Here is a 22350-nt window from a genome sequence, read left to right as displayed (position 1 = left end):
ATCCCAGGTGCTGGCTGACCCTTGATGTATTCGCATGAGAAGGAGCAGGAAATTTTATCCTGGTTACTCTGTATGTGGGACCATCACGTGCCTGTAACATTTGAGATGATACAGAATTATGCTACTGCAGTTATTCAGGAGGAAAATCTAAAGTTTCAGGGCTCAAGAGGATGGGTTGATGGATTTTTCAAGTGAAATGGACTTGCACTGAGATGTAGAACTTCAATATCTCAAAAACTACCTTGAGACCTATAGGAAAAAGTAGACTGCTTTACCAGATATATAAGAAGGCTGTGAGAGGATGAGGAATTTGATAAACATTTAATTGGAAATATGGACGAAACACCAGTGTATTTCAACTTGGTTCAAGGGAAGATAATTGATAAAGTTGGAATGAGAGAGGTGCATATTAGAGGTACAGGCAGTGACAAGCACCATTTAACTTGCGTATTGACATGCCTGGCATCTGGGGACTTGTTGCCACCCACGATAATCTTTTGAGGAAAAACAAACTTAAAAAATGCAAAAATCCCAGAGGGAGTTGTAGTGAAAGTTCAACAAAAAAGCATGGATGGATGAACACCTAATGTTGGATTATATTGATGAAGTTTGGAAAGTACACACGAAGCGCGCACCTTCTCTCCTAGTGTTGGATTCATTCCATGGCCATTTGACTAATGGAGTAAAAAAACTCCATGAAAAAATCCAGAACAACAATGGCATTAATCCCCGGTGGATGCACAAGTAAACTACAGCCACTGTATGTATATCTAAAAAAGCCTTTCAAGGGACTGCTGCAGAAAAAATGGTCAATGTACATGAGGGACCAAGCTTCCAAAAATATTGCAACCAGGAAAGCTAGTGAGGAGGCAACCGAAAAAATTCCAGCCCCTTCAAGGCAGCAGATGATTGACTGGATTTTTGAAGCCAGTGAAGAATTAAAGAAGAAAAAGGACATGATAATCAGTAGCTTCAAAGTTAATGGCCTTTCAAACGTAATAAATTGTAGAGAGGACCACTACATAGGGAGTGACAATGCAGCTCCATTGGAGAAGAATGAATGTTTGAGGGTCTTGAGCTGGAAGACTTGTAAAACTCTTGAAAATTATGAATGTTTCATTGCATTATGTTTTTACATTTGTTTTTTTGCATTCATCCAACACTGGATCATAAATTATATCCTTGAAAATAACATGTTGTGTTTATAATACAAAAATATTTTGTATACATGTTGCTTTGTTGTTCTCTCTCTCTCTCTCTTTAATTCATTTGCCATTTTTTTTTCCAACTGGCTTCAGAACAAGTATCAGTAGATTAATATTGTTCTTGACCTAATGGGCTTGTCATGCACATTTTCAATACCCCATGGGTAGCCTCATTTCCCTATGTAGAACCTCCTTAATTTGATGTGTAGAGGTGAATTTGGTCTTCAATCCAGTATTTACTGGAAAAGACCAAGCTAAAGGTCAAGCGTATTTAATAAGCACATATATTACATCTGTATAGCCATGTGGCACAGTGACAATGGATCTCATAATTGCAAACAAAACGGTTTATTTATTCAGGTTTTAATTGCCAATGGAATATAATAGTGCCCTTGTAGTGTTTACATAAGGAATAACACAACTGACAGGTAACTGAACAATAAAGATTATTCTCTCTCTCTCTCTCTCTCTCTCTCTCTCTCTCTCTCTCTCTCTCTCTCATAACAACAACCAGATTCTTGATTTGAGAGCAGAATGAGACCAGATTTGTACATATGTTTTGTATGTTAGGTTGTCGAGTGTCGTGTGTTCTGCAGGCCATGTCTGGGTATGATCCCTTTATTTTTGGTACACTGTCATTACCACAAAATGATAATTATTTATTTTACATATAATTTTTCGTACACTGAAATTAATAATTATTTTTTCGTGTATGAAAAATAACAGGAAATACGGTATCAGTTGCTAAATTCTTGTCAAACCACCACTTCCCATAAACACAACTGCTCCAAATCCTGTGTAATATTTTTTTCGTCATTAATAATGTTACTTTTTTATACCATTAAATGTTTAAAAGAGCAACATTTTGTCTTTTGACATTTTTTAATCCTACATGTTCATCATAATAAGACAAACAAATCTGAATTACAACTTTCTGACATTTTTTCTTGCGACTTTCTGTCTATTTACCCTTGTTCATAACCTCCTTATAACAATAGGCTTAAGTTTTCACATACCTATGTTAAGTTTTCTCATACCTAAGTTAAGATTTCACATACTCCTATTAAGTTTTCACATACTCACATTAAGTTTTCACTTAACCATGTTAAGTTTTCAACATAACCATGCAAATCCTGATTTGCAGTTGTAACACTAATAATAAGCACTCACCTTTCCCTTTTAGTGGCCTAAGTGGTTAAAGCATCCTCCTTTGATACAGGAGGTTGCTGGTTTGAAAACCCAGCCAAATCAAATTAGTGACTTATAAAAATGGTACTAGCAGCTGCATTTTTTTGGCACTCAGCATTAAAAGGTTATTGTTGGGACTGGTTGGCCTGGTGTCAGGATAATGGGACTGGGTGGGACATCATGCTACATATCTGTGGCATGATGTCCCAGTGCTTGACATCACTATTAACTGGCTCACTGCAGACATCATAACAATATGCTGAAAAATTGTTAAAGCTACATTTAAAATCAAAATCACACACACCTTTAGAGTGGCTCTCGGAACATTTGCAGGAAGCTAATCACAGTGTAACAAAGTTTATATTATATTACAGTGTCTATAAATATCTTTGTAAAAACAAATGCCATGCATAAAATATGTTACAGTGACTTTGTACTAGAATACAAGTGGGACCATGGTGAATTGGTGGTTAAGACATTGGACCTGTGATCAGAAGGGTGTGGGTTAGAGTCCTACTGTCATATGAATCCTGATTAGCTACTACTGTGGTGTGGGCTAGGCAGCGTAATCTGTTTGCCTTGGCATGACATAACCTTTAAAGTCTTACTGTGCCATAAAATGACCAAATGAAACTAAAACCAAACCTTATATAAAAGCTATCATTGCGGTATTTTGCATAGTGTCATGGTGTGTAAATGTTTACAAGAAAAAGATGGTCCAGCTTATCATTAGGAAAAGCCTACTTATTTAATAAATCTGCACAATTTTGTAACACTTGGGGATGGACTTAATATCAAGCATAGAATAATTATGGTACTTTGGTAGAAATTTTAATATCATCTTTCCATAGCATGAATACTTTTTACCTTGCTAACAACAAGTATGGAATTTGCAGAATTTGTAGGAATAACAGCAAAATATGTATGCCTTTGTGGTTGTAGAAAAACAACATACTTGAGGAATAATTATTATCTAATTATTACAATAGTATTGGAACTAATGATGATAAAGATATGCAAGTTTGAATTGATTTGCATGTTTGCAGTAACAATAATAGCAACATGAAGAGCTGCTTTTGTGAATTTTATATGTGAATGGGGTAAGACATGAATAAAATATGCAGTGCATATTGTATAACTAATACATGCTGAGTGTATTCTATAATATATGCAGTGTGTATTCTATAATATATGCAGTGTGTATTATGAAATATTTGCAGTGTGTATTCTATAAAAATGCAGTGTATTATATAATATATGCAGTGTGTATTCTATAATATATGCAGGGTGTATTGTATAATATATGCAGTGTGTATTCTATAAATATACAGTGTATTATATAATATATACAGTGTGTATTCTATAATATATGCGGTGTGTATTCTATAATATAATATATACAGTGTGTATTCTATAATATATGCAGTGTATATTCTATAATATATACAGTTGTCTTCTGTAGCTAATATATGCATTCTCTTTTGTCTAACTATGCAGTGTGTATTCTGTAACTAACGTGCATTGTGGGGTTTTCATTGGATAATTCTTTGCACCATATATACTCACTTTTAAGTTAGTCCAAATGCAAACTGCTTATACTCAGATCTGCCATTGCATAATGCACAGACCAATCTAGGTCTTTGCATTTTTTTCATGTAATCAGTAGAATAAATGACACATGGATCTGCTGACACATTATGCAATGGCAGATCAGGGTCTTTGTTGTTGTCTTATAAATGGATAAATATGGTAAACTGAGACTTCTATCACCATGTGTTTGCTTGAATCAATATGAAATAGAGATGTAAATATTCATTAATATGTATTGACATCACAGTATTTTCTGCATCAGTATACTGAAACAATATCTGTACTGCTGCTGTATATTCTTCAGTTCTGTGTGAGGAAAAACATGACAGATTGATGGAACTGTTGTTGGATAATTTATTAATAGCATCACATTATTCTCACCACTCTATAGAAAAGGCATTGGGAAAACAATATCTGTGTTAAATTCAGGAACTTTCACTTATTTCTCCCAGATTTCAAACAGCTAGTATAGTCCAGCCTCTCTTAACCGCTAGCCAAGGCACTGGAATTACTGTTGAGGAGATGATTAGTGAAGGGAGATAATATATAAATGGGAAAGGAAGAGGCAGCTATTGTGGGGTTGTTGCAGATTTGGGAGTTTGACTGGAGAATTGCATGAGCAATTTTAAGGTTCATGATTACAAAACTGCTTTGTAGTTTTTACACAGGCCATAAGGTATTATGTTATGATGTTGTCCATCTGTTTTAAATTTTGTTTCTGCACAATTTTGTTTGTAGCCCACCGTCTAAAATTACCAAACTTTTTGGATCATTTGCATTTTGGGGTAAGGAAAATCCTGACTCATTTCAGAGACAAAGATGAAGGTCACTGTAACTAAAAGAAAAAAATTGTTTCTGAACAGTAACTTGAGTTCTCAAGCATCTGCATTTACCAAACATCATGGATTGTTTGCACTTGTGATAAGAACACCATTGATTTTTAAATCCTAAGGTCAAAGATGGAGATCACTGTGACTGAAAGAAGTTCACCTCATCACACTGATTGTGAATGGATACTTTTCATGTTTGAATAAAATGGGCACATCACATTTATGGTTAGTACACTGAAACACAAATTCCACTTGACAAGATTTATTCAGTTTGTCTTTATTTCTTAAAGTGTTACCACCAGTAGGCATTAGCAACATTTTCATTGATTGATATTTCATTATTTATTGTTATTGACAGTGTGTTGAGGATTTGTTTTATAAAGTAAATTTTTTAAAATATATGACTTACCATAGAATTAGAAGTTGTACATTTCATATTGTAGATCAATGCCTGCATTATAAACAGATTCCCATTTCTCAAAGGTCAGATGTCACAGTCATGGTAAGTATAATCAAACAAGAATGGTTTCTGCACATTTAAATTTAGTTCAAGATTGCATATCTTTCCCAGAGGATGAAGCCATTGAGACCCATAGGTCAATAATCAACCATGCACTACAAGTGCCTACCACAGGGTGGGTGTAAAATGTGCCATTCATGGAACTCTGTTAATAACTTGATCTTATTTAAAAACTGTTTCCTCTTCCAATTTTAGTGGCCATGTTCAGAAAGGGAGCAACTGCTGTACTAGGTATTTTGATATCGTCTTCATTGTTTATAAATTGTAACCATTTGCTTTATGTGTTGTAACTGCATGTGTATAACTTATATCAGCATAAAGTGTAAATTTATACACCCATTTTTATAATTATTTTTTGGTTTTTATGCTTCTTTGGTTTCAGTTGTTTGTTTATTATTATTATTATTATTATTATTATTATCATAAAAGATAATATAATCATATTCAAACATACAGAAAAGAACAGTACATTATTTTCATCAATGAGACCGACATCATCAGCTGCATTTTTTGAATACATCTGGACCATAAAACATGTCTTAAAATGACATACCACCAAATAAGATGTTTACAAACTGTTCGCTAAAACACAATCTTTCATAGGAAGTTCCTTCTACAATCAAACATTGTCATTTAGGTGAGATTTTGATGTAAATATGAGTTTCAGAATAGTCCAAAATTACACATTTGACCTTTTCATTGATTTTTTTGTTGTTGGCATAAGCAATATCACTGAACAAATAATTTACTGTCTAATAGCAGCAACTTTTCCATGTATATAAATATAAAACTTACTCTCAGAGACCATTTCATTTTTAGCTCAACAGGCTGAATGGCCAAGTTGTTATTTCCCTGCATCTATTGTATGGTATGCATCCATCAGCAATTGCTATTTCCATGCATCTATTGTTTGGTATGCATCCATCAGCAATTGCTATTTCTGTGCATCTGTTGTATGGTATGCATCCATCAGCAATTGCTATTTCCATGCATCTATTGTATGGTATGCATCCATCAGCAATTGCTATTTTAAACATTATCAGAGAAATGACTGGACCAATTTTGGCACAGTTCATCTTGCCATGAATGGCTTTCCAATTTATCCAGAAGCTGTTGAACTGCCATCAGAAATGGCCAGTGTTACAGAAACTGTCAAAACCCTTTAAAATACTTCTTTCTGAACACAGTTAAAAAAAATTTAATCAGGTTTGACAGAAAAACATTGTGGCAGAAAGATCTTTCGAGTTTATACTTGTGACACCAATCTGTCTTCAAATATTACCTTTGTTACTAAAAATAGAAAAGCCACTGTTACTTAAATGCTGAATAAAATGTAAATGACTTCTATAAAACTGCTGAATATAATCTGACAAAACATTCTAGCATGACATTTCAAGTTTGTGCAGATGATAACGATCCATCATCAAATGTTGCCACCATTGCCACCATTGCAAAAGGTAGAAAAACCATAAAATGACTTTTCTGAAACTGTTGAATAGAATTTGACCTAACATGACAGAAAGCATCCTGGTATGAAGACCTATAAAATTTATACAAAAATTATGCCAATCTGCCATCAAATGTAACCACTGTTGCTAAAAATAGAAAAGTATTTAAACTATAAAAAACCACTCAACAGAATATAAACCAACTAGACAGATAACATTTTAGCATAAATGGCTTTCAGATTTTTGTAACTTATTCTGATCTGCAATCAAATTTGGTTGCTGTTCAAAAAAAACAACAGATAAAGCTTTCAATCTTGAAACAGTTGTTGCAACATGCAGTCAGTGGGAGAAATTTCAGCACAAAGCATCTTATTAACCTGGATCTCTAGGCCATATAATTGTGCATTTGGCTATTAGATAGAAGTCAGACAGGCGTGTGGCTTCATGCCTCCTTGAACAGTTTCTTTGTTCTTCCAAGCATTTTATGACACATATTTTCTTGTTTTTGATGCAATTAGTGTTGATCAGAAATGTTACAGTACTATGGCCAGGACAAACACTGAAAGCAAGATTTAATGAACATGGAAGACCAAGTTCAAGTTCATCTGAAGTATCACAGTATATCCTCAGTGTTTGCCCTGGTCATTCTGTAACTTGGAACTCATTAAAAATGTTACTTCTAGCACAAACCTTGTTTTAGCTTGGGGTAAAGAATTGATCTACATCCATGCACACAAACTGGCACTGAACTGGGACAGGGGCCATTACAACCTGCCTCACATCTGGGACAATCTGTTAATGTCATTCACTATTCCATGAAGTGATGTTAACAGTCGGTAGGGAATAAATCAGTCTGCTGATAAAGTCCTTGGTGTAGGACAAAAGCTTCAGGTTAGTTTTCTCTACACTGTTTGTGTATGTGATTGAACAATTAAAAAATTGTCAAGGTATACAAGTCTATCTACTTACCAACCTAGCTGGTTGGCCCTTTTAATCTAGTGGCATACATACCTGACTGCAAAAAAGAGACTGGTTTAATTCCCAAGGGCAACATTCATGCTTTGAACTCTGTCCTGTTTCAATTCACCTGACAGCCCAGTATTGTCTGTATAATAATTGATTGGTTATTGGAGTTTCAGAGGTTAGCATGGTGATTTGCAACCAGAAGAGTGTGGATTTGAATCCTACCTTTGGATCAGCCCAGTGTTGGCTACTGTGCTGTGTCCATGGATAAGACACTTTACTTCAGTTGCCTTGGCACTAAATAACTTGTCTTCTTGTGCCATAAAATATTAAACCGTAGAATAGTTACATTGGATGAGCAAGGAAGTTTGCATTTTTTTAGTGTACATTGGCATTTACAGTATTCACTACCTGTATGTCAGCTGTTTCTTATCATAGATAATGTAATGATCAGATGACAATGAATTGTATATGTTCCTCAGTAATGTAATACAATATGACCTGAAATGTTGACTTGAGTCATTAATACTTTTTCTTTTTATTTCAGTTATTGTTATGGTCATTATGTTACATATGTAAATGGTTGAAAGCTTAGTTCATTACTGTTGAGGATGATATTGCATAATTTTGTACACTGTTGGTTAGTGTTACATAAGTTAAATTTTATCACAGTATTATATGTCAGATTTAAATGAATGTATTTCTCAGTATCACTACTTACTGCAAATTTTATATCTAGTACAATAAAACATTTTAATTTTTTTCTTTCTTATAATCTTGATGTTATTCTTTGTTTCTGGTTATCCTAATTTTTAGATTAATTGTTTAAATATTTATTTATGTTGTAATGCATGCATATTAATTATATTTCTTTTGTTATATGCATGTGCATCATTTTGCATGTTGAGTTTTAATGCATGTGCTTATTTGTACAGAATCAAGCTTTGGTGGTCACCAATTGAGAGTGCATACTACCAGGTAAACATTAAATTTCATACCAGTAGTTATTTTCCACGAAAATGAACTTCATCTATTGCAGTTAAATTTGTAATGGGTTAGATTTGCATTATCAGTGCTTGGCTAGAATATATTGAATAATAATAATAATGTATCTGAAAATAGAAATTTTGAAATACAGTCAAGTATAAAAGATTACCAGTTTGAAAATAGAGCTTTGTATTATAGAATTCTGTTGGTAGTAGCAGTCATAGGAGAAATTTATTTACTCTTTATCATTGCTTTATTGTATTGATATACTTTACTGTATATCAAAATGAGCTCAGCTTAGACCTAGTCATGTAATGTGCCAAAAACATGTCAGGGCCTACAATGTTTACTTGTAATCTTAGAATGAATACTACAGACTCATATCTACTGTGCATAATATGTGGTATCTAAGTCACAACAGAACACAAGTTATACATCAATGTTGCAGCAAAATTGTGCAGTGAATTTGCTTGAATATTTGTAGTTATGTAGATATTTCATGAAAGTGGTTCATTCAGCAACCATTACAGGTATTTATAAAATTATTTGGAATATATCATATAATTTTTCCTTACTGATATAATTCACTTATCATTTATTCACTGTAGACTAAATAAACCAAGTAATTGAGGTAGTTTGTAAAGGAAAAAAAGTCTCATCTTTTTGAAGTAATAAATATAATTTCTTGAAACGTTGTCAGATATAAACATTGCAGTTTCTCTTTTACCTTTCAATAAATGAATAACGTTTAATTGTTACTACAGTAGTCCCTACTTGAATGACCAGTGGCCACCCACTTTTACCATCAGAATCCCTTTGCACTGATGAGTTTGTGTTAAAAGTATCTCTCAAGAACGGTCACCTCTCTAACTCAACCAGTGGCAAACATATAAGTACAAAAATGTAAAGTGTTCCCTTCACAAGTGGCCTCATTTTATTTTAAATATGTCCAGAACCAATAATTAATTTATATGTAAGGTAAGTAATCTGATTATCTCTCTTGGTTCAACATTGTTTGTCATTTTTTTTGTCACACACACACACTTGCATGCAAGTGGCCCCGAGTGATCGAGTGGTCTAAAGTGCTCACCGTTATGGTTCACTGCAATCTTACCTCTGTCGGCGTGGGTTCGAGTCTCAGATTCAGCTAATGTGGGTATGTGTAAAAGCTTGCCAGTAGCTTCTCATGGGTCAGTGGTTCTTTCCATGGTTTCCCAGGTTCTTCCTCCACCATTATACTGGCTACCATGTATAGCCTATCTTGGGCTGAAAAATGGTGTTAAACCCTACAACAACAACAACATGTGCATGCAAGTTTGGTCTAACTGCAAGCAACAAAGACCCGGATCCATTATCACAAACTGTGTTGGCAGATCAAAGTGTATATAATTTGTTCTACTGATTGCTCTGAACAAACTGCATACACCCAGATCTTTTGGCCCATTATGTGATGGCAGATCTGGGTTGGTGCAATTTGCAGTTGGATTTGTCTTTTGATAGGTTAAAAAGTTTTTAAGACTGTTGAAACAGTTCAACTTGTCTCATTTGCTGATAATTGCAGTTGCATCAGTTGATAAATGTAGGGAAGATTTCCATTGGTCAGAACATAACCATGTGATCAGACCCAGTTTCATTTTTTTTCTGTATATAATATATGGAGAACTACTTTATAATAACTTCTAAAAATAGAATCACATGCAAAGTAACTAGTGTAAACAATGAATCGGAAGGCATTCACACTGCATGCCTTTAAAACAAAATAAAAATGGTTGGTTTGTATTTTTTGTACAAAACTGAATAAATTGATTTGACAGAATCACATCTCTGTAGTGTTTCTGAAGATAAATAATTCTTTCTTTGACTAAATTTGAAGAAAAAAAGCTAAGCTAAAAATTTGCCACGAAGAACATTGGGGCAACAGCACTTTCATTGTGGCTAGTTACAAATGAATTTAAGATTATAGTTAAATGGATATAAGGCCTGGGAGGGTGTGGGATCAAAGACTAACATAACAGCAATGTAAGACTTGGACCCTGATAGTTATGATATTGGAGAGGAGATAGATATTGTTGCTGCCTCCATCATAACTGTCAAGGTAAATGTCTTGCATTTTTTGACTATTGGACCCCCATCACTATAACCGTTTACCAATAATCTTAATTTCATTGGTAAGTAGCCTCTGTAGGTAGTCTGCATTGTCAATGAACTTGAAAATAGATTTAAAGGAATGAATTATGTTTACTCATATGTCTAAAAAATAAGGATTCAGCAAGGTCACAATGAACTCATGGAAGCATCAGATCCAAGTCTTTTTTTTTGTGTCAAACAAAACAACACACCCTTTGCTTTTGATATTGAACTTTATTCAGATCACTATGTCAAATTAGGTAAAATATTAAGACCATGCTATGGAATGTTCAAAACCTTAGATTGCCTACCACTAATATAATTTGTTTGATGCTGATGTAGCTATTATGTTACAGGTGGAGAATCCCCTGTTCTGTAAATAGCTACTGGGTATGTAACAAACACCCTCAACAAGATTCCATATGCTTAAACAAGACTCTAAAACTGATAGGAAATGTCTTGAAAAAAAAACCAAAATAGAAATAAAAGAAGAAATAAAATTATAAAGAATTGCAGTTATAAGAGTTTAATGTTGTCTTTTTCTGAGTTGTCGTGGTATAAACTGTCAGTTGCCAACTCGCACAGCTTACAAACTGCCCTTTGAGGCATTATTTGCTGTATGAGTTGGCAACTGACAGTTTATACCATGATAAACTCAAAAAAAAGAGTAAGAAAGAAAATAAAAATTCTTAACAATATCAGCCATTGAGAAATTTACCAGTGAATGTTATATTTGTTCATGTCATTTCGTATTAAAATTTTCAGTACCTTTTTATCTGATACTGTTTTTCGCATCTAATGGTAGCTTTCTTTACATACAACAAGGTTGTTCTTCTAAAATATTTTCACTGACACCCAATAAATATTTTCTTTTATATTCTTTTAGTACCTGGTATGTTTCTTTTACTTGAAATTATATTGTGTTGTGTTAGAAAAGATATCTTAATTGAATATTGTATTCATTTACACTATAACCTGTCTTGTAAAACCATTGCAATGAAAGACACATTTTGAAAGACCACATGCTCAATACACTACTTATTTATTTGTTTTGTGCTTTTGGTCATGATTTCACTAAAATTTCTGAAAATTATCTTGCTGATAATACTTGAAACAATAACAATATTTCTGTCAATATAAAGAGAGCAAAAAAGATTCAAAATCACTTTTTAATTTTAAAATGTAATACGTAAAAAAAACATATCTTGTAAAAAAAAATCAAAGTATAATGTCATGACTAAAATGTAAATAAATATAAAAAGACCTCACCCATTATATATTTTCAGTGAATGACTCCTATTCATGATTTCTTTTCTTTCTAACTTCACATAACAGCGGTGATATAAATGGAGCTATTATATTGTGTTGCCATTCAAAATTTGATGGCAGTGAAAATATGTCTGTGTTTTGCAATTTTATTTTCTTGTCAGTGAAATTTAAACCATGATTTCACTAATAACTTCAATCTTCATTGTCCGCTATATTGCTAATATTAGAATCATATTGAAAACATTCTGAAATATAAAATATGATGCTGATTATCAGTGAATGGGGTCTCCATGTGCTTTACATTTCTGTAAATAAAAACAGTGCTTCGTCACATCATTGGCAATGATCTAGTTAACTAGAATTTTACCTTATCTGCATTTGAATGCAAAAAATGGTTTGAAAGTAGAGGCTACATTAGACTTTATTCATCCATGTGTTATTAGCTACATGGTTGTTTAGTACCCTGTATGGTTCAGGCAACTACACCAAACCCTGGTAAGTTTCCAACTGATTCAGTATCATTCCATTCCAAGTCTCTAGCAAAGCTATGTGAGAAATTTTCTCTAGCGATGAAGCTAGCTATATATTTCTATGTTATTAAGATGATTTTATATTTAAGTATGGTCTGGGTCAATTCTATTAGCTTCTATGCAGGGGTAGTTCAGGATAAATGCCATTCGCAGGTATGCAGTGGCAGATCTGGATTGGTGTTTTTGGCTTGCATGTAATAGCAAATCTAGGTCAGTGCTATTGACAGGTATTTAATGGCAGATCTGGATCGATGCTATTTGTGATGGCAGGTCTAGGTCTATGCTATTGGCTTGTATGTGATGGCAGGCCTGGACCAATGATGTTGGCAGGTATGTGATGGCAGGCCTGGGTCAATGCTATTGGCTTGTATGTGATGGCATGGCAGGGTCAATGCTGTTGGCAGGTATGTAATGGCATGTCAGGGTCAATGCTGTTGGCAGGTATGTAATGGCATGTCAGGGTCAATGTATTCGACTTGGGGTCTATGCTATTGGCAGGCATATGATGGCATGTCAGGGTCAATGCTATTAGTTTGTATGTGAATGCAGATATGGGTCTATTCTGTTGGTAATTATGCAGTGGCCGGTCATGGTCAATACTTTTGAATTTGTATATTATGACAGATCAGGGTCATTTGCCATTAGCAGTGGTAGCAGGTCAGGGTCAGTGTTGTTGGATTGTATCTGTGCTTTTGGCGGGTATGTGATGGGAGGCCTGGTCAACGTTGTTGGATTGTATCTGTGCTTTTGGCACATATGTGATGGCAGGTCTGTGTCAGTGATGTTGGCTTTTATGCGATGGCAGGGCAGGTCTGTGTTGTTGGCAGGTATGCAGTTACAGGTCAGGTTCAATGCTATTAGCTTGCATGGGATGGCAGATGAGGGCCAATGCTGTTGGCTGTATGTGATGGCAGATCTGGGTCTATACAAATGGAGGGTATGTAGTGGCTGATCTGGGTCTGTCTGTAGATGGCTGTAGAATATATACAAGCAAATGCATAGCTTATGAGTATAATTTTTTTAATGCTATAAACATTGTATATATAGTTTCATGCCTGTATGTTTGTATCCTACAATTTTACAGCTGCAACTCATCAAAGCACACAGAATCCATTCCATCTGAAGAACAAACAGGAAATGCAGGCTGTTAAAAAGGGAGGAGGGGCATCAGCATTGTAAGTTTTCCGGGCATTATTAACATTAAATGGGCATTGACACATTTGAGATGATCTTAAGTTGCATATATAATGTTGTGGTTTTACAGTAAATATGTCCATCTGTTAATTTTTCTTGTTTTGCCCATCACTTTGAAAGTCTTATAGAGATTTTGATGAAACTGTGCTCAGACATATATGAATACTAGACCACAGTCGAGCAACCTAGATATAGGTCCAAGTCACTGAAAGAAAAAGCAACATAGGGACCTGAATTCTTGACCAGGGTGTAACTTATGAAATACTGATGTTATTTCGGTGAAACTTGAGCTAGGTAGATATTATAGCTAGATGTCTGTACATTACATACAAGTTGCATTTTATGTCAGTTGTAAGTGGATTGGTTGCAGATTCAACAGAATTTGCATATGAAATGCAGGAGATGGAAAGAAAACTTACATGGTTGACTTTCTGAAAGATAAAATTATACTTTTTAATCTAACATTTGTAATGCTTATTCATTATACTAATTCATAGTTTCATTGTCAACCAGTTTCATCCCTTCATTCATGCAGGATTTTATAAATAACATCAGTGTTGCTAAACACTGATTTTCTTAAGTATATTTCTCCTGTCGATATTAACCCATTACCTCATGTAAACCCCTTTGGACTCCACTACCCTGTTCTTATGAAAGTGCTAGTGGACACCTCCAAATGACCATTATTTCAGATCTTTTGGTTAGTATTTAAGATCTAGTCATAATCTGCTATGTAAAATAACTGGATCAGATTCTCCACTCTCCAATATGGAGGTTGCAGATTTTGTTTGGAACTTTCTAGAATTTGGATGAATAGAATAATGACTGTGAAAGCTTCATTAAGTCAGAAAGAGGCTCTGATGTTGATGTAGGCAACATTGATTTTTGTATATTTATCAAATTCAGATGATTCAGTGATGTAGATGTAGATAAAAGATTTCAAGGTTGGAAAATGTCAGCTATGGTTGGTCACATGAATTCACTAGCTTGATGGTGAATGAGTTCTGTTAAGATTTTAAAGCACAAAATAATTATGCAATCATAAAGATCAGATTTTACTTTTAAATCTCTCTATTGATATTTGATGCATACCAGAAATTTAAAATGGTTACAATTACTGTTGTAAATTTAACAGGTAGGTCTATGCTTATCAAGTCAAGTACTAGTGACAGGTGTTCTATTTATAGCACTGTACTGTGTAGCTCAGGTACATGTATAGCAGAGATCGACCGACACTGTTAATTGCTAAAAATAGCATGCCTCTTTATAGCTCGCAGACTCAGCTACAGAATGTAGGACAAATAAACTGGCTTTTGTACTACAATATAAATGGCAGAACACACTGAAGAGATTGCATCTATCCATGAGAAGCAACAAAAATTGTAGTGCTTCAAGACATTGTTGCTTTGGACTTTGTAACAGCGATAGTAGATATTCAGATTGTGAACATATGACGTGTGTATTTTGTATTCCATTTCCAAAACCAAAAAAAATCTCGCAAACTGTGCGCATTAGGTGCATGCCTGTGGAAGGGAAACTTTTACTACTGACAAAATCACAAGATTGTCATATATCTGCTGTAAACATTTCGTAGGTGGGAATAGACCGACGACGGATCATCCCGACCCTATCCCAGCAAACTTACACCAAATTAGGTTCGTCATTTACATCTGTTTAGAAACTAGAACATGCTCGATTAACATCGGGCATGGGGGATGTTTTTAATCAATAGATGTGCTAGTAATGCAAAGCCTTTCAGTTCCATGTTAAAGGGGCAGATCCAAGAATGAAACAGAGGGCGTCTAGATAAATAAATAAATAAAAAAGTGCACAAGAGCTCAAACTTTAAAGTGTATATATATATATATATATATATATATATATATATATATATATATATATATACGCACACACATATGTATGTATATATATATACACACACACACAGACGAATATACAACAGAAATAAGAAAACACACTTAAGATTTATTGAACAGAGTAAATTTATTGCATAGTTTAGAATTGACCAGTTATATATATAGTCCTGCCTCCTCACTCATTTGTTTACTTCAGAATTATATACAGGCCTGCTCAGTGCAAGGGGGGAGGGGGGTTACTTAGGGTCCTGCCATCAATTCAGATATCAGAAGAAGAAAAAATATTTTAACAATAAATTTTCAAATGTTATCCTTGTCGGTGTCTAGATAATGGTAGGTTACTACAGGCTTGATATGCAAAACTGTACAAAGATGTTTATATACAAAAAAATAAACTAGTAGTGGGACCTATGGGGCATAATTTATGCATTACCAAAATTTGTAGTTTATATATTACATGGCAAGACAATAGTAATGTTCAAATCGCATATATTTATTTATTTATTCAGATATTTCTTTTTGAGGGTAAAAATAAAAACACGAGTAAACAAACTCATAAATCTCACACATTCAAAATTCAGCTGAAATATGTAACATATTTACTTACGTCTTCTGGTTCATTTTGTAGAGGCCATTATGTATAGAGCAACCCATGTATGTGATGCTAGGACACAAACTACCTAATATGGCAGTGATGTGGTTGCCAATAAAAATATACAGGAAACAATAATTCCAAAATGGTGAAAACTTCCTTAAAAAAAGACAAAAGTTGCATCACCAATAGATTTTATTTTGATATTCTATCTAAAAGTAAAATGATTCATGAATATTTCAGAATGGCATGTTATTTACTAAATGATAAACATTTCTACATTGTCATCAGTTTTAAAACATCTTGTGTGTACAAGTGTATTATCACTAAAGAATATACAACTTTATTATTTTGAAATGATACATGTAGATTAACTGTTCAAAATGTTCTAAAAACATGAATTAAAACTTTCTTCAATATAGACTAAATCAAAACAGAGAATCATGTCAATTACTTCATTTTATATATATATATATATATATATATATATATATATATATATATATATATATATATATATATATATATGTGTGTGTGTGTGTGTGTGTGTGTGTGTGTACACTATGGATATAAATTTTCCATTGTTGAAGGCTATAAGATAAAGCAGCAATGAAAATGTAGTTCCATACCATTGTTTTGTGTTTCCGTACACATGCTACATTATCAGCCACTGTGATTGTTTGTTCTACATTTTCACTTTTATGTATCAAGTGATACGCATTACACATTTACATGACGCGTCGCCAATCTCTGCTATATCAACTGCCTACATAGCAATCGACTTTATGAGGTAAAGGGTTAAGGCATTGTAGTCAAATCTCAAACACACAAATGCACACATACCATATTCAGTAATTACCTCCTTTGAATACACTCACATATTTTGTCAACATGGGCATATCACATGTCTTATACTGTGCTTTTCTTATCACTGTAGTAACAGTAATTGATATATGTTTATTTTCTAAAAGCAATCAATAAATTTTACCTAACTGGTTCCTTTATGATCATAGTGCAGTTGTACCATTACTCAAAAAATGGAAGATTTGCCTTTCTTTATCTTCTTCCATTATATGAATAAAATTATGCTTGAGAAAGAAATAGATCTTTTTACATATTTTACAATTATAAAATGGACATCAGGTGAGTGTGAAAAAAATGGTACATGTATTGAGTAATTTTCTTCTGTGAACTAACAGCATTGATTGCTAACATAAAAAAAACACCTGCACTGTGGAGTTGTACTGTACATTGAAGCAAAAATATTTAACTCCAAATTTAATAGGTAAAATCTGAATTTCAGTGAAGAAGAATCACCAGGCAGGAAAAGGTGGAAAAAAAGCGTTGCAAAGCTATCTCGCCTCGCAATGTAACTATGGCAGCAAATGTTTCTTGGCATGGGTTATTTTGAGAATTTTGATCCTGTAACCACCCTTGTCCCTTTGCCATACCCGTCTTGTGACTTATGGTGAATCATTGAAACTAACTTAGCAGAAACATCCAGGAGAAATCCCTCAGTGTTGAAATCATTTAGTTTTCTAGAGAGTAACTTTAAGTAATTTTAAATCTGATATTGCTTTATTCTTCTGAAGTGTCTTCCTAGAGACTGTCCCTTATCTTTTGTGTAATTGTTTATTCATTTCTCATAAGGCAGAGTATATTTTGTTATGATGTTTATCTGTCCATCTAAACTTTTGATCATCTACTATTACCAAATTTTGTATGTGTCTACTATTACCAAATTTTGTATGTGTCTTGCATTTCAGGCAAGGAAAATATCCAAATTGATTTTAGGCTCATAAAGTCAAATGTGAAATGTCATCAGGCTGAAGGAAAACTCTTTCTGCAAATTGAATTGACTTAAAAACCATGATCAAACTTTGTAATTAGCTTATATTTAAGATAACTAAGACAGTGTCGTATTGATTTTGGGTTCAACAGATAAAATGTCAAGCTCACTCAGACAGAAGAAGAAAAATGGTTTCCACATAATAACTTTAGTTATCCATCACAGACCTTGACTAAACTTTAGTTATACATCACAGACCTGGACTAAACTTTAGTTATACATCACAGGCCTGGACTAAACTTTAGTTATCCATCACAGACCTGGACTAAACTTTAGTTATCCATCACAGACCTGGACTAAACTTTAGTTATCCATCACAGACCTCAACTAAACTTTAGTTATACATTACAGACCTCGACTAACTTTAGTTATCCATCACAGACCTGGACTAAACTTTAGTTATCCATCACAGACCTCGACTAAACTTTAGTTATACATCGCAGACCTGGACTAAACTTTAGTTATCCATCACAGACCTGGACTAAACTTTAGTTATCCATCACAGACCTCAACTAAACTTTAGTTATACATTACAGACCTCAACTAACTTTAGTTATCCATCACAGACCTGGACTAAACTTTAGTTATCCATCACAGACCTCAACTAAAATTTAGTTATACATCACAGACCTGGACTAAACTTTAGTTATACATCACAGACCTGGACTAAACTTTAGTTATACATCACAGGCCTGGACTAAACTTTAGTTATCCATCACAGACCTGGACTAAACTTTAGTTATCCATCACAGACCTGGACTAAACTTTAGTTATCCATCACAGACCTCAACTAAACTTTAGTTATACATTACAGACCTCGACTAACTTTAGTTATCCATCACAGACCTGGACTAAACTTTAGTTATCCATCACAGACCTCGACTAAACTTTAGTTATACATCGCAGACCTGGACTAAACTTTAGTTATCCATCACAGACCTGGACTAAACTTTAGTTATCCATCACAGACCTCAACTAAACTTTAGTTATACATTACAGACCTCGACTAACTTTAGTTATCCATCACAGACCTGGACTAAACTTTAGTTATACATCGCAGACCTCAACTAAACTTTAGTTATACATCGCAGACCTGGACTAAACTTTAGTTATCCATCACAGACCTGGACTAAACTTTAGTTATCCATCACAGACCTGGACTAAACTTTAGTTATCCATCACAGACCTCAACTAAACTTTAGTTATACATTACAGACCTCGACTAACTTTAGTTATCCATCACAGACCTGGACTAAACTTTAGTTATCCATCACAGACCTGGACTAAACTTTAGTTATCCATCACAGACCTCAACTAAACTTTAGTTATACATTACAGACCTCAACTAACTTTAGTTATCCATCACAGACCTGGACTAAACTTTAGTTATACATCACAGACCTGGACTAAACTTTAGTTATCCATCACAGACCTCAACTAAACTTTAGTTATACATCACAGACCTCGACTAACTTTAGTTACCAGTATCCATCACAGACCTTGACTAAATTTTAGTTATACATCACAGACCTGGACTAAACTTTAGTTATCCATCACAGACCTGGACTAAACTTTAGTTATACATCACAGACCTCGACTAACTTTAGTTACCGGTATCCATCACAGACCTGGACTAAACTTTAGTTATCCATCACAGACCTGGACTAAACTTTAGTTATCCATCACAGACCTGGACTAAACTCTAGTTATACATGACAGACCTGGACTAAACTTTAGTTATCCATCACAGACCTGGACTAAACTTTGTGGATGGATGGCATTAAGGGTAAGGAAGATGTTAAAATATCAAAGGTGAAGGTCACCATGACTTAATGAAGAAAATTATTTTTTTCCACAAAACTTTGCTTCTAAATAACCTGGGGTACATTTGGTAAATCTCATGCAGTGTTATGCAAGTGCTAGGCCTTTGAATGGCATTAGATGGCAAAAGCTAACAGTCAATGGAAGTAGCTCTCTGCCAAAACTGCATTCAAATTTTGTTTCTTTCTCTGAAGAGCTTGCCAACTGAGAGTTGTAAACTGACTCAGGGAAATGAGATAAATGGTGAATTTACCTTGAACATTATAAACCGTATGCGTATTTATACTATTTATTCAATGTTGATCATATAATCATTTCCATAGGGACAAGTGATGTGTTTTATCAATCTTTGATGACCACAGTTTAAAATTAATTGCTTTGCCAACTTTATCCAACATATTGCAAGTTTATCTGAGTGGACATGTCATTCATAATTGATAGTTATTCTTCCATACTAACAGTGTACAATAGCATCATTACCAAATGTATCCCTGGACTAAACATTGTGGATGGCTCGCACTTAGAGTAAGGAAGAAGCCTGTTGATTTAGAGATCAAAAAGTTAAAAGTAAAGGTCATTGTGACTGAAGATGAAACTTTTCTGAACCAAAATTTTAGTTCTAGCCCATGTACCATCACCAGACATCATGCATGGCTTACCCTTTTAATAAGAAAAAGGTTGGTTGAGTTTGGGGTCAAAAGGTCAAAGTTCAAATTCACTGTGACTGATAGAAGAGAAAAGGCTTTTGCTTAACTTCAGTTCCAGACAATGTACCTTGATGCAAATGGAGTGCTTGCACTTAAGGTAAGAAGGAGGCCTTTTGATTTTGGGGTTAAAGGTTAGGATCATTCTTAATAAAAATGTGCTTTGCACATTAACATTTGCTCATGAAAAAGTTACTTCACCAAATTTTGTGAATAGCTTATACATAAGATAAGAAGGAGATTTCACTAAAAGACTTCTTATGTTGACTAGTTGGTTAAAAATTGTGACCATGGCAATCATCTTGAAAATCTTGTTATCCTATGGGGGTTTTAACCAGAAGACTTCTTATATTATCTAGTTGATCCCAAATCAAAATGGTGATACCCAGACATCCATTATGGCTGCCTGATTGACCCTCTTGAAATCTTGTTATTGCTACTGCTCCTGAATGGATGGTCACATCAACATTTACTTGTCACTGAAAGATTTCTATGATACCTAGATGGTCCCAATTAAAATGGTGCTCATCTAACATTCAATATGGATGCCATTGCAGACATCTTGAAAATCTTGTCATTGTGACTCCTTCTAAAAAGATGGTCATACTGACATGTTGTTTTCACCAGCAGATGTCATAAGATGTCTAGTGTGTGTGTACGTGATTTGGATTTTTAATGTAGCTTTAACAATTTTCCAGTCATATTGTTATATTGTATGCAGTGTGGCAGTTTATAGTGATGTCTACCAGTGGGGCATCATGCCACAGACATGTAGGATAATGTCCCACCAGTCACATTATCAGTACAAACCTACATCTGAGGTGGACACTCTAACCACTTAGGCCACCAGAGTGGTCCTGATGTCTAAGTCTTATCTGACAATAGTGCTGCTTGTACATGCATTACGATTACCAGGCCTCTGGATGGCAGAGTGGTATAAAACACTCACCTTTAATGATCACTGCCAGTCCACCTCTGTCTGTTTGGGTCGAGTCTCTGGCTCAACAAATGTGGGTATGTGAGAAAGCCTGCCAGGAGCTTTCCATGGGTTGGTGGTTTTTACTGGGATTGTCTCAGGTTCTTCCTCAACCATTTATACTGTGCATGTATAGCATATCTTTTGCTGAGAAATGATGTTAAACCCAAAACAATAACAACAATAACCATTATGGATGGTCCCCTCAACATGAGGTTTTTACTAAAAGACTTGTTATGATCTCTAATTGATCCTGAATTAAAATAGTGCCACTCAGAAATCCAGTATGGCCGTCATAGTGGTCACATTGAAAACCTTGTTCTCATTATTTCAGCTGATTGATTGATCAGCATGGGGTTTTACTGAAAGACTTCTTATAATGTCTAGTTGGTTGTAAATTGAAATGGTGCTAATCTGACTTCCAGCATGGCATCAGTAAAATACCATCATAGTCCTTCTCTTAGATGGCTGGTCATATCAACATTGTGCTTTTACCAGAAAACTTCACATGATTTCTAGCTGGTCACAAATGAAAATGGCATGCATCTGATACCCAATATGCCCACCTTAACAACCGTCATGAAAATTTTGTTACTGTTACTTTTCCAAAACAGAAAGTCATATCAACATGTTGTTTTCTTTTGAAGACTTTGTTTTGTTGGTCCTAAATTAAAATGGTG

At 34.3% G+C, this 22350-nt stretch overlaps 1 protein-coding gene across 2 annotated transcripts in view; it reads left to right on the top strand.

Moving 5' to 3' along the window:
• Nucleotides 1–22350, top strand: part of LOC149803260 (calcium-activated potassium channel slowpoke-like) — a 346338-nt gene that overhangs the window by 242340 nt on the left and 81648 nt on the right. For both annotated transcript variants that reach the window (XM_089952911.1, XM_089952912.1), the window contains exons 15-16: nucleotides 5529–5564; nucleotides 13742–13832. In XM_089952911.1, coding sequence (XP_089809037.1) covers nucleotides 5529–5564; nucleotides 13742–13832 — 127 coding nt within the window. The remainder of the gene's footprint in view (nucleotides 1–5528; nucleotides 5565–13741; nucleotides 13833–22350) is intronic.

This window comes from Sinohyriopsis cumingii, chromosome 3, assembly GCF_028554795.1.
Source record: "Sinohyriopsis cumingii isolate HCF-2022 chromosome 3, ASM2855479v2, whole genome shotgun sequence".
Taxonomy (NCBI): Eukaryota; Metazoa; Mollusca; class Bivalvia; order Unionida; family Unionidae; genus Sinohyriopsis; species Sinohyriopsis cumingii.
Note: the sequence above shows the minus strand (reverse complement) of the source record. Positions and strands in the feature narration are given on the sequence as shown.